General features: G+C 38.6%; 1 protein-coding gene across 4 annotated transcripts; it reads right to left on the bottom strand.

Annotated features, from left to right (window-relative positions):
* Positions 1-192: 192 nt before the first annotated feature.
* Positions 193-15632, bottom strand: tdrd7b (tudor domain containing 7 b). Of its 4 annotated transcripts, XR_014533632.1 has the most exons (18): positions 15328-15632; positions 12728-12931; positions 11996-12140; positions 10632-10797; positions 9288-9370; positions 8581-8801; positions 7735-8297; positions 7457-7646; positions 6806-6917; positions 6479-6681; positions 6248-6382; positions 4788-4871; positions 4064-4198; positions 3849-3959; positions 3125-3663; positions 1828-1988; positions 873-1332; positions 193-820 (listed from the first exon to the last, which is right to left on the bottom strand). XR_014533632.1 is itself a non-coding variant. In XM_083541257.1 (17 exons), the coding sequence occupies exons 2-17, from the start codon at positions 12929-12931 to the stop codon at positions 1112-1114; spliced, it is 3273 nt and encodes a 1090-aa protein (XP_083397383.1). In that variant the 5' UTR covers positions 15328-15632; the 3' UTR covers positions 193-1111. The 4 variants fall into 4 exon arrangements, 3 of the variants coding, with proteins under 3 accessions (XP_083397383.1, XP_083397385.1, XP_083397384.1); XM_083541257.1 differs by having other exon boundaries at positions 193-1332; XM_083541259.1 differs by having other exon boundaries at positions 193-1332; positions 11084-12140; positions 15328-15442.
* Between the last annotated feature and the right edge of the window lie 140 nt (positions 15633-15772).

The raw sequence follows: 15772 nt of genomic DNA, 5'->3' as shown, positions 1-15772 counted from the left end.
ACACACACACACAGACCTTATATGTTTGACAGCCTGCGAAAATCTTTTACATGGAGACAAACTTTACTATATCATAGTTCATCACTTGTGTTAGAAAAGCTGTTTGTCACTGCAACTTCTCAGACCATCACACATCTACGGTCCAAACAAATTATATATCACATTTTTCCACCACAAAGAAAACATCACATCTATGATCCTTCTTGAACTTTATTTATCAAACTCTTTTCATGTGGGATTAACCCCAGCTCATGTGTTTTATTTTTGTCCAGAAATGTTAGATCTTAATGCTCATAAAGAATTTACACTGCACGTTTTGGCTAAATAATACTCGGCCATTAAGACACACTAACGCTATGGATGTAGCCTTAGGTTGCCAAATATACCATGACTGTCACATTTTCTGCAGAAACCAGCTGATTTCATGCATTTTCTTTTTTTTTTTTTTAAATAGGAAAAGAAAGTACTAAATAAGTATTAACAAACTCCAAAGGCTTGTTTAGAACCTGTGGAGCCATGGTCACATTTCAGGAAGAAATAAGTTGATTCCCCAGCTTTGTAATGAACTGTGGCACTTGGTCAACATTTTCAACATTTATAGTTTCCGTGTAAAATTCTGTTGTGACTCTAGTTAACTGTGTAGAATCAACTGGTTTCTGAATGTCAGAATGGTGTTAAACCTGTCAGACTTCACATTATTCAAACCTAATCATCTTTTAATCTTTCCTCCCATCTCCCAAAAACATGCTGGTAGCTGGACTGACGATTTTAAATCTCACATAGGTGTAAATAAGTGTGTGACTGTGTGTGTGTGATCATCCTGTCCTGCGCCATCCGCACAGATCGAATCCCATTCCACAATCCCACCATACCCCCAAAATTTCTTTTCGCTTATTTGACAGCTTCGATGCATCTTCACAATGATTAAAGCTTAAAGGTAAAGATAGAGCTACAGGTAATTCTATGTATTTTTTTTTTTTATCATTCACCTTGCAGCTAGATTTGACGTAATTAAATAATTTTTCAGTGTACTGAACTCTAAAACTTAAGTGCATACTTTCAAGTCAAGCACAAGCAGCATTTTCAGATCAAACTCATGAATGCATGAATGTTATGCCGCCTTGGTGAGCTGATCTGTAAATTCAGCCATAAGGTCATGGACCCAGATGTCGCTGTCCTCCTGAGACGTGTCAACCAGGTAGACAGTGAGCTTGCGATCCCATGGCTGTTCCGCCTCCTGCACCGATTCCACCTGTGCCACCATCGGCTTTTTCTCCACATGGTTCCTGAATAAAATGGAAGCTTCTTCAGACCACTGCCTGGACTTCACTCCTACAGAAAGATGAATGTAGATTATAGAAAGCATTAAAGGGTTGATTACATGCAACATGAATCATAATTCATTTCACCTTCAAAAATTTTTACAAAATGAATAGGACGAGCAACACATTTATTTAATATAAACCACAATTTCATTCTAGTAGTTATGGATGTGAACAAAATTTCCCTTACAATCCGAATCAGCCACCAGATGGCGCTTTTTTTGTCATTTCTCTTTTTTCTTGGTTTATATGTTTGTTTTTATAAACCGTAAAAAAATTGTAGTGACTGCAATTTTTTTAATTTTCATTAAAAATAAGTCAATAACAAAATAGTATTCTGCCCACACCTCTTCCTCCCCTACACTCTAACAGTTATAATTAATATTGACAAGCACAATTTATTTTTTAATAATAAAAATTCGAAATGCATTTTTTTATTTTGCATTTTTTTTCACGGAAAAAAATCAGAAGCAGAGAAACGATCTCTGTAAGCGACCTGTTTTACCTGCCAGCTGAGCAGTGATGCCCTGGAAAGGGAGTTGCCTGAACTCCTGGATGAGGGGCCTCAGCACCGTGCAGCTAACCAGCTCATGCTTACCGTAGTCAAGCTCATAAACAGATACAAGGCCGTTGATCAGAACTCCTTTTACAAGCACTCGATGCCAACTGGGAAAAAAAAAAGGTCAGGGTTCCTTCATGTGAGATTAATGATAGACAAAAATATGAACAGTCTTCCCGTGGGCTCACCACCTGCAGGAGGGACCGTAAGGGACGGTGCTGTGAGGATTGGGCAGCAGTCGAAGGCGGGGGCCTGCTTAGACTGCTGCCCCCGCGACCCGAATTACGGATAAGCGGGAGAAAATGAATGAATGAATGAATATGAACAGTTGGACAATTAGATAAACTTAATTTATATGTATAAATAATTCAATAATTCAGCCCAAAATTAAAATTAAAATCGAAACAACCTTAATTGTGCATTAATTGTGAAACCTTATTATCAATAACATTGACTACTGTGCATTTAACATTATTTCTAATTTATTATTTTGTGAAAATATTATCAATAAATGACTAGAAATTCATATTTATTTTACAGAAAATAAAGCAGGTCAATGAATCACTTTGAACAAGAATTTCATTATTGAATGCCTTTATCCTGGTCAGGGCCGTAGTGGATCTGGAGCTTCCCCCAGTAACACACCCAGTAACATACATTCACGCAGAAAATAATCACACAGAAATCGGAGTACTCGCAAAACCCCTTGCAAGAAAATTCAGATACAAATGATTGATTATTTTATTATATAAACTAATATTATATATAAAATAATTATTTTTTTATCATATCATTTTCTGCACATGCTTCACTTTTGGGACATCATGTACACTATATGGACAAAAGTATTGGGACACCTGACCTTTCCTGTCATATGTGGTTCTTCTCCAAACTGTTACCACAAAACTGGAAGCACACAATCTTATATGGCAATGCCCCTGTGCACAAAGAGAGCTCCTTGAAGATCTGGTTTACATGCTTTAGAGAAGAAGATCCTGAGTGGCCTGCAATAGAGCTCTGATCTCATCCCTAATGAACACCTTTGGGATGAATTGGAACGCTGACTGCACCCCAGACCTCCTCACCTACATCAGTACCTGACTTTCCTAACAAAATCTAGTGGAACATCTTCCCCTTAAAGCACATTGCATACATCCCACTTATGACCAGGAGTCCACAAACATTTGGCAATATAGTGTATATCACTATCGAAACACTATGTATGACATTTCCAGCTACTTACTTGTTTTCCACTTTGGCTGCATACACCTGGTTTTTTTCCACTGTGAGTGGCCTCTCGTCTGTCTTGTTGTAATACAGAATCATCTCCTCCATTAAGACCACCAGTTTGTACATATCCTGCCATGGCTGGAGCACAAAATGGCCTGGGTGGCATGCAACTGACACATAGATGTCTATATTCTGCCCCACTTGAGGGAGTTGAAGCACAGGTGGCAAGGTCAGATTCCCAGTCGGGGTGCTACCAGAACCTAAATTGGGTGCCACCCTCTTACTTGGCTGTGGAACCTTGTCTGCTCTTTTGGTGCTTGGGCTGGAGGTGCCAGTAGAGGGCGTAGGGGTTGTAATCGGGGCTGTATCTGATAATGCAATTCGAGTAGGGTTCTTCAGAGACCCCTGGCTGCTCAAGAACACATCATCATGATGCTTCCAGAGATCGGAGTTGGCAAGCTGGCGGTTGAGGCTGTGGCTAGGGTCATGGAAGTTCTTATTAGTAAATAGGTAGACATGGGCCAGGCGCTTGCTCTCCTCCAGTTTAACAATCTGTAGGAAATAATACGCTGATTTGAATAAAGGGTAATATAAAGACATTTCAAATGGAACGGAATCCCTAGTAGTACTAATTAGCAAGAACTAACAGAAGTAACAATATCTAAATAGACTTATCTTTAAAACAATTCCCCACAAGTAAAGCTTATAAATACATTTAGCTTTAATAAAGAACTGGCCTTCAAGCTGCAGTCACTGCAGTGGAGAGCTGTGTCTCTTAGCCACTGCACTGCATCTGGAGTCCAACAGCTCACACTGACTGGCAAATCTGCCAAACAGCACTTAATTGCCTGTGAAGACATAGACACTGATGACTATAAACAGGTGCATATAATAATTACATTGAGTCTGATTAACTTTAAATATAGACAAACAAGAATTAAGGAATTCTGACCTGCGGCGGGATTGTGATAAGGTCGCGTAAGAAAGGGTGCGGGATTTCTCTCAGCTCAGTGACTTCAACGGATGCCTGAACCCCCATGTCCACAAACAGGATGTCCAACACCCGTCTACCATGCAGGTTAGTTATCTGCACATTAGAGAATTAAACTAATATAACTGTAATGTAATACCACTAGACAGTCATTTTCCAAAAATTTTTTAACCTCATTTTTCTCCCAGTTTGCTAATTTGCTAATTCCAACCCAATAGCTATCTTGCCAGTATCACATGACATATGCCAAACCGGGTGGGTAAGAGACGGCACATGCTCCTTCTCTTCAGAACAACATTCTTACTATTTGCCACAGAGCAGCTGAACACATGTAAAGGAAAACACTGACTGCCAACCTTCCACATAAATAAAATCAAGGAAGCCTAAAATTGGATAAAAGTAACTGATTAAAAATGGAGAGAGTGATGCCATCCGTCCCACCCAGCCAAAGGTCTCAGAGCTATAGACAGCTGTGGGGTTGTCAGGATTGGAACTCAAAATCACCTAATAAATCTGACTAATTAGAGTGTAATACACATGAAATTACATATGTACCTAAACCCAGACTCATCTGGTTCAGTAACTTTCTTTTGTCTTGTACTTTTATTCATCTTTTGTGAATGAGACTTTTTAAGTCGTGTACAAACAGTGATATTCCCATATGACCAAGCCTGTTCTCTCTTACCTCAACTCGAGACCATTTGCCTTTGTATCGAGCCAGACAGCTTTTTCCACAGAAAGGTCTAGACACAAGTGACTCTGATGTGACCTTGTGGACAAGAAATAATGCAGTGTTGAAATTTTACCCAGAGATTTGGGGAATAAGATCTAAATTATTCCTTTATTGCTGCATGAACTCTTAGTAAATCCTATATAATTGGAATGTTGCATGTTTCGGTGTATTAAATTCAATGTTCAATATATATTTTAGTTTAATTTGTGTTGTGTATAATTATGAAGGTCCAATTTTAAGTGCATCATACAGTCCATGTCAGGGTCTGAGCATATGGAGCTTATGGTTTCTAATCTGATTATGTTCTTTTATCTTTCTTAGTTCACACAACTCTTAAAAAAACATTCTAAGAGCAACAAAAAAATGACACATTTTTGTTAGTTTTTATTTAATAAACTGTTTTTAAATGTTAAAGTAATTAATTTATGTAATATTTGCAAGAACTGTAACCATAGTATTGTCTAATAACTAATGAGTATCAATTAACCTATAATAAATATAGTAGAGTGTCTGTTTTGTTTTTTTATATATGTATTGTAATGTCTTTTTTTTCTTTTAAGTAAGTCTTTTCACTGGCACAGAATGTTCAGGCTTTAATGTACTTAATGCCCAATACTGTATTTATGTATACATATTTTAAACCTCAGATGCAGGTGTCTAGCAAAGACCAGAAGTAACAAATACTTTGTTACTGTACTTAAGTAGATTTTTCTGGTATCAGTACTTCACTATTTATTTTTCAAACAACTTTTTATTTTCACTCATTACATTTTTACACAAATATCTGTAATTTCTACTTCTTTTATTTTAAAAACAGACTCGTTACTTTAGTTTTAATCTATTTGGTGACATGATCAATATTCTTTCTTCTCATTGCGCCGTTTTCAGCCCATCAACCTGTTTTCTGTCATTGTGCGGCTTTTTCAATCTGCCACTGGTGTATCATTTCTGGCTTTCACACACCACAGATGTAGACTCATTTACAACGCTAACAACAAGCAGGGCAGAAATCATCAAGAAGTCTGTGGTTAACGTGGATGAGACAGAGGGAGTCAGTGATGCAAACATGACTGAGAACAGAGACATTTTTGATCACCTGATCATCATCTTTTCTCTGCTTGTGTTCTATATGGTGGATGTTCAGCCTGAATACATTCATTAGGTAACAAAATGCTTTTATATATAATAATATGACATGAGGTTCAGTTACCAGCGTGACACTAAAACAGGTAGTAATAATGGCTACTTTTTACTTAAATGCATGTCGGACCTCAAACTTCTTTACTTCAATTTGAGTAAAAAAGTGTAGTCAGTACATCAACTTTTACCACAGTCTTTAAAATATGAGTATCTATACTTCTACTTGAGTGTAGGATGTGTGTACTTTTACACACCCGCTATTGCCTTTGTACCTGGTTGTGGAAATAGCTCTCTGTCTTCTCAAGGATTTCGCTTAGTTTGGTCAAACCACGAGAGGGCAGCTGGCAGTAGAACGTCCCGTCTGAACACACACTGGTCACACTCACATTCATGTAAGCACTGTTTAGCTATTAGACAAAAAAATAAAATTCATAGCAACGTTAGAAAACCGGCCACTTTGAGATACCTCACATAGGTCTCATTAGTGTGGTTATGCTGAGTACCTGCAGAGGACTCTCTAAAGTCTTTTCTCGCAGGGATTCCAGGCAGGAAGAATTGATATTAATGTCATCTTCCTGTGACGTGTCATATAACACCATCACAGGAATGTCTTCTCGCTCTAGGATCTCAGCCAGCAGGATTTTACCACTTGCCATGAAATCAAATCGTTTTAACACTGCTGGCTCCAGAGCAAACGCTTCAAGGCCTAACACATACAGTGACAGGCATCAAAACTACATGCATTCCCATGGAAATATAAATAATCTTCTAGTGTATATAAATCCATATAAGTATATAAATCAATCGCCAAAACCATATTTAAAACTCACCAGCCAATTTACATTTGGTAGCTTGGAATGGCAGTTTGAAAAATTTCTCATGCAACTCCAGCAGCTTGCTTTTACTAATAACATCATAAACGCCATGATCCACATAATAAACCTAATAAAAAAAAAAATCAGCAGTGGTTAATGTATAAACCTATTTTATTATTATAACACTGCACAAGGTGTCAACTAATACACATAAAAGAACAATGTGTATCGCACAAATTTGGTAAAACCAGTAAACCTACACTATATGGCCAAAGGTATGTGGACACCTGGCCATTACACCCATTTGTGGTTCTGTTATAGAGTTAAACACACACACACACACACAGTAGTATAGAACGTCTTTGTATGTGCTACATTTCACTTTCCTGGAAGAAATGAGTCTTAGTATGTGCCAAAAGAATTGATCAAAGGTCTACCATGTAAAAGAACTAAATGCTTCCAGGTGAGCTAGAACACTGACAAAACTTCAGTCCTTCTCATTCAACATCAGTGTCTGACCTCAATACATCCCTACAACATGCTACAAAAGGAGGGCAGAGGGTCTAGTAGCAAAATCTGCTAAAAGTACATATGAGTATGGTTGTCAGGTGACCACAAAAATTTGGCTATATGTGAACTTGATAAACATATACCCACTGGACGCACCTTGACTTTATCAGTCTTGACCTCACACACTTGTGCCCGGAGGATCTCGTCCTCTTCTTCAGCTATGACTGCAGATAATTGGCCTGATGAAACTGAGATCAGTGGCTTCCGGGTGTTATCTTGTCTGTAGAATTCCTTCATGTCATCCTCCAGCTTTTCCTGGGCTTTGGAATAATCCTCACCGATGTATCTAAAGCCAAACATAACCAAATCCAGTGTTTTTTTCTGCTTTTATATTCTGTTACTAACAATGTAAGTACACATGATCGTCCTTTTACCTGAGAACTACACTGTTAGTACTGCATGCCTCCACCACCAGTACTGATGGGTACTCCTCCCTGGGAATTAAGAGAGGAGGCACAGATTGAGAACTGAGACGCCTCCCAGCTTCTTCTCTTGCCATCAGGTCTGCTGAGTCTGTCCGATTGCAGTTCTCATCCTGTAATAGCTTCACGTACAAAATTGCCCTTTTGGGGTTGTCTGGCACGGGGTAGTCAATGGTACATATATCTGAGAGCAGGGGCAAGTTGTCAAGCACATACTCAGGCAAGTTGGTCTTGTAAGTATCCTGGTAGAGTTTGGGGAGGGCATGAGCCCATAAGCCACTGCTGTACTTAAGAAGCAGCTCTGCTAGGTTTTGTTTGATGTCCTTGGGTACAGCCTTGGGGGATGCCAGTGGGCTTGATGTGTTTGGTTTTCTGGACACTCTCTGGGGCTTTGGAGGTGATGGAAACTGCTTGGCATGTGTCATTTCAAGGCTATATGTGTTTGTGCTTAGGCTAGCATTCTTGGCAGGGTACAACAGTAGCTCCTGAGATTTGCTACTGCATGATTTCTCAACCTGAATGTGGGAGAAAAAGCCCTTAAATACATATACCATATAATATGCATAGCTAAGCTACTATCAATTGATAAAATATCATTATAAAACATATCAAATATCGTTATATATCAAAATATATCAAATATCATTAATGAAAAGCTTCTTACAATAGCTGCCTTTATGCATTACAGCAAATAGTTAAATCGTCAGAGAAACGTTGACTAGATATAAAATCCATTTTGGTGGATTTCTCTTTATAAATAATCAAGTCTAAATTTGGTCAAACTTCAGCTGAACTCACTGTGCAAATATGGGGCCACTGTTCCAGATCTTTTAAGGCTTCACTGGGCAGCTCTTGCTTGTATAGGTCTTGGTATAATTGTGGAAGTTTAGACACCCAGAAGCCATTGCTGTGCTTGCTTAGAACCTCTTTGAGGCGGCACTGGACCAGTTTGGGATTGTAGAGACTTGATTGTGTCCGGGTTTTTGATGGAGGGATGCTTTCATTAAGGTTTGAAGGAGCTGAAAAAATGTTCAAAGAGGTCAGTATTGAAACACATTGTGCATTTACAAGCACCTTCCTAGCATTAAACAGAGTAGATGGTTTTCTAGCAAAGAATTCAAATCAGAAGAAAGCCCCCTAAGCAAATATATACTTATTGCAATCCTGCAGTAAAATGATCATAACAGGCACATAACCACCTATTAACATCAGCTTGTCTGGGTGCCCTGTCTTATGACCTGCTCTATTATAACAGGAGGTGAGCCTGTCTGTAACTTAAGATCACTGTATTCATGCAGAAATGAGAACACAGTTTACAATGTTTTCCTTTGACAGGACCTGAAATGATGAAAGCTCAACCTCCTACAGCATGCTATAAAGGCACTTGCTGGAGATTGGGGCTTGTCTTACATGTTCTGCAAAGTTAAAATGATTTGTTTAATAAGCATCAGTCCCAGTTTCCAGCATTTCTGAACTAAATAAAAGAAAAGAAGAAGAAGAATTACCGTGGCTCTGTTGAGGGTTCCTAGACAGGTGGGTGTGCACTTCCTTTTGGAATCTGGATGGCAGTGTCATCCTTTTATCCGATCTGGAAAAGGGTAAAGGTGTGAATCTGAAGTGGAGACTCATAGTGTTTTGCATGATGCTCTATGGAAATCTATTTAATGACAACTAGATGTAAATGAACAAACACACTGTTATGCTGTTATTTCATTAACGGCATTTTATGCCCCAGTATTCCAAACTAACGATGCTTTTTTTTTTTTATTCACCATATCCAGTTCATAAGAGCTGTCTTTGAAAATGATCCCTGCATTTTTAGTCCCACAACCCTAATTGAACTTCAAAACTGACTAAAAACTTTGCAATCCAGTTACAAACCAAACACACATCAAGTAAAAAATACTATAGTTGTGTCTCATTTAATAACCTTTAAACAGAATTCTGAGTAGAGGCTGTAACTAGTTGAAAACTTATGATTCTTAAAGATTGCACTAAATCTTATAAAAAATCTGAAATAATTCACCTTAAATCAACTGCTGCACATCGAATGATTATTAAGTTGGATTGCTGTTTACCTGAATGACATGTGCAGTATTGTTGTTTTTATATTATTAGGCTCAGGTAGACAAGGCTTTTGTGCAGATATTATGCAAAGTACAGAGGCTCTTGTTCCATTTAATTCTAGGTGTCATATGAACTACGCTTTGACCGAAAGCTTACCAAAACAAAAGAAACTGCTGATTCATTGCCGACTCATTTAGAATTGCTAATCTGGGATGGCAAGAGGATTAGTGACCCCCGGCCCAGCCATTTAGCTATGCAACCCCAGCTCTCTGCTTTGCATTGTGTGTATGCCATAGCTAGAGCTACAAAAAACAGCTGAATGGGTGAAGTCAGTTGTTTACTGTGAAAAGCTCTGCCTGTTGGCAGGAATCATTCTACATAAACATGGACACACACACACACACACACACACACACACACACACACACACACACACACACACACAAACATTCTGCTGCTAAATACACACCAGACTAAGTGAACATTCAACTGACCTCTACTCCTTATTTCTTATTCAAGTCACAGCGATAGAAGACCAAAAAACAGAACTCAAAATAGAAAAAAAAGAAAGAGGAAATGTTTTTTCCCATCAACTCCAATATCTGTCCCTGGACAGCTCTTTCACACTGTATTCTTTGTCCTTTTGCAATGCTTTTATACATACATATATACAATGGTATTATTGCAAATCTAATAACAATCTACCCATCAGTGCCCTTCCAAATATGGTCCTCTTTCTGCTACCCAATCTAATAATTAATATTTTATATATTTATTCATACCTGTCAGATGTCAGACTACCCTTTCTGTTGGGCGTGTCTGGTGGAGTGTTGTGTACTTTACTGCCTCTCCCATCAGGTTGGGTCTCCCTCATGCTCGGTGTGCGACCACTGACTCGACCGTGACGACCGCGGTATTCAGGTTGCCTAAGAGACGTCCTGGGTTTGGCTATGAAAAACCAGAAATTCTATTACACACAAGAAAAATATATGGTGGAATAATCGATATGTAGAAAAATGTGGTTTTGTTCATGTACATTGCTGGCAAAAGTATAAAAATGCATTTAGTAATTCTGTGTAAATAAAAAACAAGACATTATGATCTCCAAAGTACACATAGTCAAACAAAGAAATGCAATGTCATCATACCTTTACACCAATTCCTGATCATACACTTTAACAAATCTCAGCCCTGAATCATAACCTCCTGCTTACATTCACTATAGCATTCATACCTCTGTGTGCGACTGAAAGACGATAGCATTGCAGAGACTAGAGCATTCAGATGGAGAGTGCAGCAATCATTTCAATGATTCCTTTTCCACAGCTAGCTTCAGAGATATATAGTCATGTATTGTCGCCCAGACTGCTCTAATGCTAAACGCTCAGCAGGTTGGAAGCTTCGGCAAAGAGGAGAGGAGAGGAGAGGAGAGGAGAGGAGAGGAGAGGAGAGGAGAGGAGAGGAGAGGAGAGGAGAAGAGAGAGAAGCATTCAGAAAAATAGGAGAAGGACAAAAGATAAACAACAGGCGAAAAAGCAAAAGCACAGCCAGTGGTGTGTGTCTTCATTCAGCTCCTTCTCCTATTTCCTCTCTCTTTCGCTCTCTCTCGCTCTCTCTTTTTCTCGCAATCTCTGCCACTGCATCTGTGATGTGTGCGAAAATACGACTGCTGTGTTTCTGCTGAATCATCCTACGGCTCCACTGCTTCACTGAGCTACTGATCCGGGATCAGTCTTAGCGCTGAACACAAGGAAGTTAGCAGCGTAGTGTATATGCTGCTGACTGTCCTCATAGTGAGCTTTATTCTTAGCATCCTTACATGCTCAGAGGAGTTTAACTAGGACACGGCCATCTTAAAACCTTAACCTTTCAAAACTGGGGTGTATGAGAGACATCTGAGAAGAAGCAATCCACATCCATTCTCCACAATCAAACTTTTATCAGTAAAATCTTTCAAATGGTATAATGCAATGACCACAAATACCTGCACTAAGACTGAGTCGGCACTGTGCATCTTCACTGTCTACTTGTGCAAGACAGAACAAATGCTCAAAATGAACGTAGCGCAATATATTGATTAACATGTTTGTTTTTTCCGTCGATATTTAAACCTGAAGATTATAAAGTATATGCGATGTAGTACTACCGTTTAACACCAAAGGAGAAGTAGGTTTGACTCTTATCTGGCAGTTGACCATCTGAGGACGGCCAGTCTTCTTAGCTGCATGCTGTCTAGCCACTAGCTTTGTGATGTTTTCTTTTTCATTCCCCATTGTGGCATAACACATCACCTAAAAATGAGAAAAGGACAAAAGAAAAGACTGCTGATGCCAATTGACTCTCAAGTCTGAAACTCAAGTCTGTTAAGAAACTAACATGAGGCCTATGAGATTTGTATAACAGCCCAAATACGGCTATAAGTATGGTGCACCTAAATCATCTAGAACATTTTCTTTCAAATCCAATTTAATCTAATCTTATCTAATCTAAACTAAGATAATCTAATACTCTAGTACTCACAGGCTCCCAAAACAAACTCTATAGAACATTTCCCATCGTATTCATAGCATACACAATGAAAAATTAATATGCTGCACATGAGAAGTGTTTGTGTAGTGTGTGTGTGTGTCTCAGCTTTGAGACCTTACTGTAAAACCCCTGCTGTCTTTTTTACATAACCACAATATGTCTGCCTGAAATGTATGTTCTACACTGCAGATTCATTCCTCATTTTAAATATATTATGAATTAATTTACAATAATGACACTGTAAAATCTCACACCATAGTCTACATATAGAAAATAACCAACACCTCCAAATGAATAATTTATCTATATATGATAGGAAGCGGGAATTCTCACAGCAAATACAGCTTACCTCCCCCGAGCGATTCCTGTCCAGCTGCACCACTGAGGGCATACTGTGCAGCAGGGCATCCACTGTGGTATGTCCCAGCTGTTTGTGTGGTATGGTTTCACCTGTCAGTTCTTTATATTCGTTCTGCAGACGAGGCAAGGAGATTGCAGACCTGGACTGTAGAACAGTCCGCAGCATTTTCTTTACCGCTTCCTCATCCACCATCTTAGAAACACACAATATCTGCTGTTTGATGTGAAAATTAACTGAAAGCTCTTTGACCTGCATCTGTATATGATTCTCTGCACTGTGCTGCATCCACATGACTGGCTGATTGGATAACTGCATAAATGAGCAGGTGTACCTGTGTTTATAAGAAAAAGACTTTTGGGAAAAATTAAGATTGGGATTTAATAGTAGGAATCTTATTTATATACTTTAAAACAATTTATAAGCATTATGGGTGAGGCATCACAGCGTGCAGGTTTTATACAGTAAATTAACTGTGTGAATTTCAAAGAAAAATAATTTTATTATAGTGATAAAAGTTGTACACTACTATAAATTAAGTAGTTTTATTTATTATCGCATTCTAAGCCCGTTTGACTGATCACTTGAACTGAATAGGTTTCATCCCAAACCTACAGTGCATCCGGAAAGTATTCACAGCGCTTCACTTTATCAACATTTTGTTATGTTACAGCCATATTTCATAATGGATTAAATCCATTATTTTCCTCAAAATTCTACAAACTTGAAAGAAGTGTGTTTAAAATCTTTGCAAATTTATTACAAATAAAAAACGAGAAAAAAAATATGTACATAAGTATTCACAGCCTTTGCCATGACACTCAAAATTGAGCTCAGGTGCATCCTGTTTCCACTGATCACCTTTCAGATGTTTCTCCAACTTGATTGAGGTCCAATTTCAGTTGATTGGACATAATATGGAAAGGGACACACCTGTCTATATAAGATCCCACAGCTAGCAGTGCATGTCAGAGCGCAAACCAAGCAAAGATAACAAAGGAGTGGCTACGGGACAACTCTCTGAATGTCCTTGAGTGGCCCAGCCAGAGCCCAGACTTAAACCGATTGAACATCTCTGGAGAGATCTGAACAGAGCTGTGCACTGACGCCCCCCACCCAACCTGATGAAGCTTGAAAGGTTCTGCAAAGAAGAATAGGAGAAACTGCCCAAAAATCCTTGAGGCTGTAATTGGTGCCAAAGGTGCTTCAACAAAGTATTGAGCAAAGGCTGTAAATACTTATGTGCATATGATTTTTCATTTTTTATTTTTAATACATTTGCAACGATTTCAAACACACTGCTTTCACATTGTCATGATGGGGTATTATTTGTAGAATTTTGGAAAATAATGAATTTTTAAGGCTATAGCATACTGTATGTTATATATTGTAATATGTAGTATATGTAAAAAGACTGAAGCGCTGTGAATACTTTCCGGATGCACTGTAACTAAAAAAACAACAGCAACTTAGACTTCTATCAGTGAAAAGCTCAGGAATAAAAAGTTCTATTGTTTCAAACAAATGGACAGATGGAGTTCGGAGACACCCAGATGAAGATGGGTTCACCTTTGACTCTGGTTCCTCTCCAGGTTTCTTCCTCTTACAATCTCAGGAAGTTTTCCCTTGCCAATATCACCACTGGCTTGCTCAATAGGGATGCACTTAATTGGGTAAAACCTACAAGCAATAAACGTATAGGCATTTTATAACCTACGTATTGCTTTATCCTGCTGCTTTGAGACACTGTCCATTGTTAAAAGGAATTCAATTGAATTGTGCACAAAATGAAACTGTTCCCGATGAGATCTGTTCTCCATCTTCTCTTCACGTGATACATTTTTGTATACAAGTTGAATGAATTAGACTAGGAATTAAGAAAAGTCATCTAAAATATTAAATACAGACTAAAATGTCAATGAAAAAGTCTTTCTGGTTTTGATCAAAGGTTGGTTAAAGCAGTCCAGTGAAGTGTACAGATAAACACTCATTGGTATAGTTTATGTGTTGAAATGTACATTTGTTGCTTGCAGTGTAGAAGCCTTACAATGAAAGTGAAACTGCCTCTGGAGGAGTATAAGCAGTATGAGCTCTGGGGCAATGTAATGACACACCCTGGATAATGTCGAGAAACGTTCACACAGCTCTATTGTTCACATCATACTATGTCCACATTTATGCTGAAATGAAACTGGGTTACAGTGAAGGCTTGATCACTTTCTATTTCATTTATCTGTACTTTTCTTCTGATAAAGATTGTGTAGAAGAGCATAGGAATGTGGCACTAAAAGTAGTAAACGTCACCTCTCTCTCACACACACACACACACACACACACACACACACACACACACACACACACACACACACACAAAGAAAACAGCCATCATTTGTATTCACTGCCATGAAAAAGTTTCATCGTGGTAACTTAGTTATCCAATCCAGCCCTAAGCTTTGAACAGACCTTTCGATATCTGTCCGTGATAAACCGAACTGCCGTCCACTTGCCTATTCTGGCACATATCCTGACACAAGTCCTAAAAGTTTAATAAGACAGAGTCGTGTGTGTGAAGGTGGTGTTAGAGAGCTTACCGTGCTGCCAGATGAGTGGGATAATAACCCGCTTCTGCTGTCAGAGCGCACCGCGGTCCAGCGCGCCGCTCCAGCCGACACCCGGCGATTAGTCAGTTCGCTCTGTCGCCTGTTAATTAAGCGTCAACGCGCATGCGTGTAAATACAAGCCTCAGTTGTCTCCTTTTTTATTTATTTACAAGTATTTAATAATACTTTCACTTGAAATATAAGTATGCTCATATTTAAACAAAGATACCAATATTGATACATTTACAAAAGGTAAAAAAAACATTACAAGTTGTTTCTCTGAAACTTCTTCAGTACCACTAATATTACATCACTTCATTACCAGAAACTGTTTACATGCTGTTTTTGCACATCTTTCCTGGATTGCTGCTATTTGCTCTTTTGCACAACATTTTATTTGCATTTTTGCTACTGTTCCCTTTGTCTCGTTACAACA

Source organism: Silurus aristotelis, assembly GCF_946808225.1.
Source record: "Silurus aristotelis genome assembly, chromosome: 5".
Lineage (NCBI taxonomy): Eukaryota > Metazoa > Chordata > Actinopteri > Siluriformes > Siluridae > Silurus > Silurus aristotelis.
This window is presented reverse-complemented; position numbering and strand designations above follow the sequence as displayed.

What these genes read in the sequence shown, in the direction of transcription:
- tdrd7b (XM_083541257.1), bottom strand. Translation starts at nt 12,931, where the DNA reads ATGGTGGATGAGGAAGCGGTAAAGAAAATGCTGCGGACTGTTCTACAG. An exon ending in TCAAGACTGATAAAGTCAAG is followed by an intron (nt 6,918 to 7,456) that starts GTGCGTCCAGTG and finishes TTTTTTTATTAG; the next exon opens with GTTTATTATGTGGATCATGG. An exon ending in CTTTAGAGAGTCCTCTGCAG is followed by an intron (nt 6,383 to 6,478) that starts GTACTCAGCATA and finishes TTTGTCTAATAG; the next exon opens with CTAAACAGTGCTTACATGAA.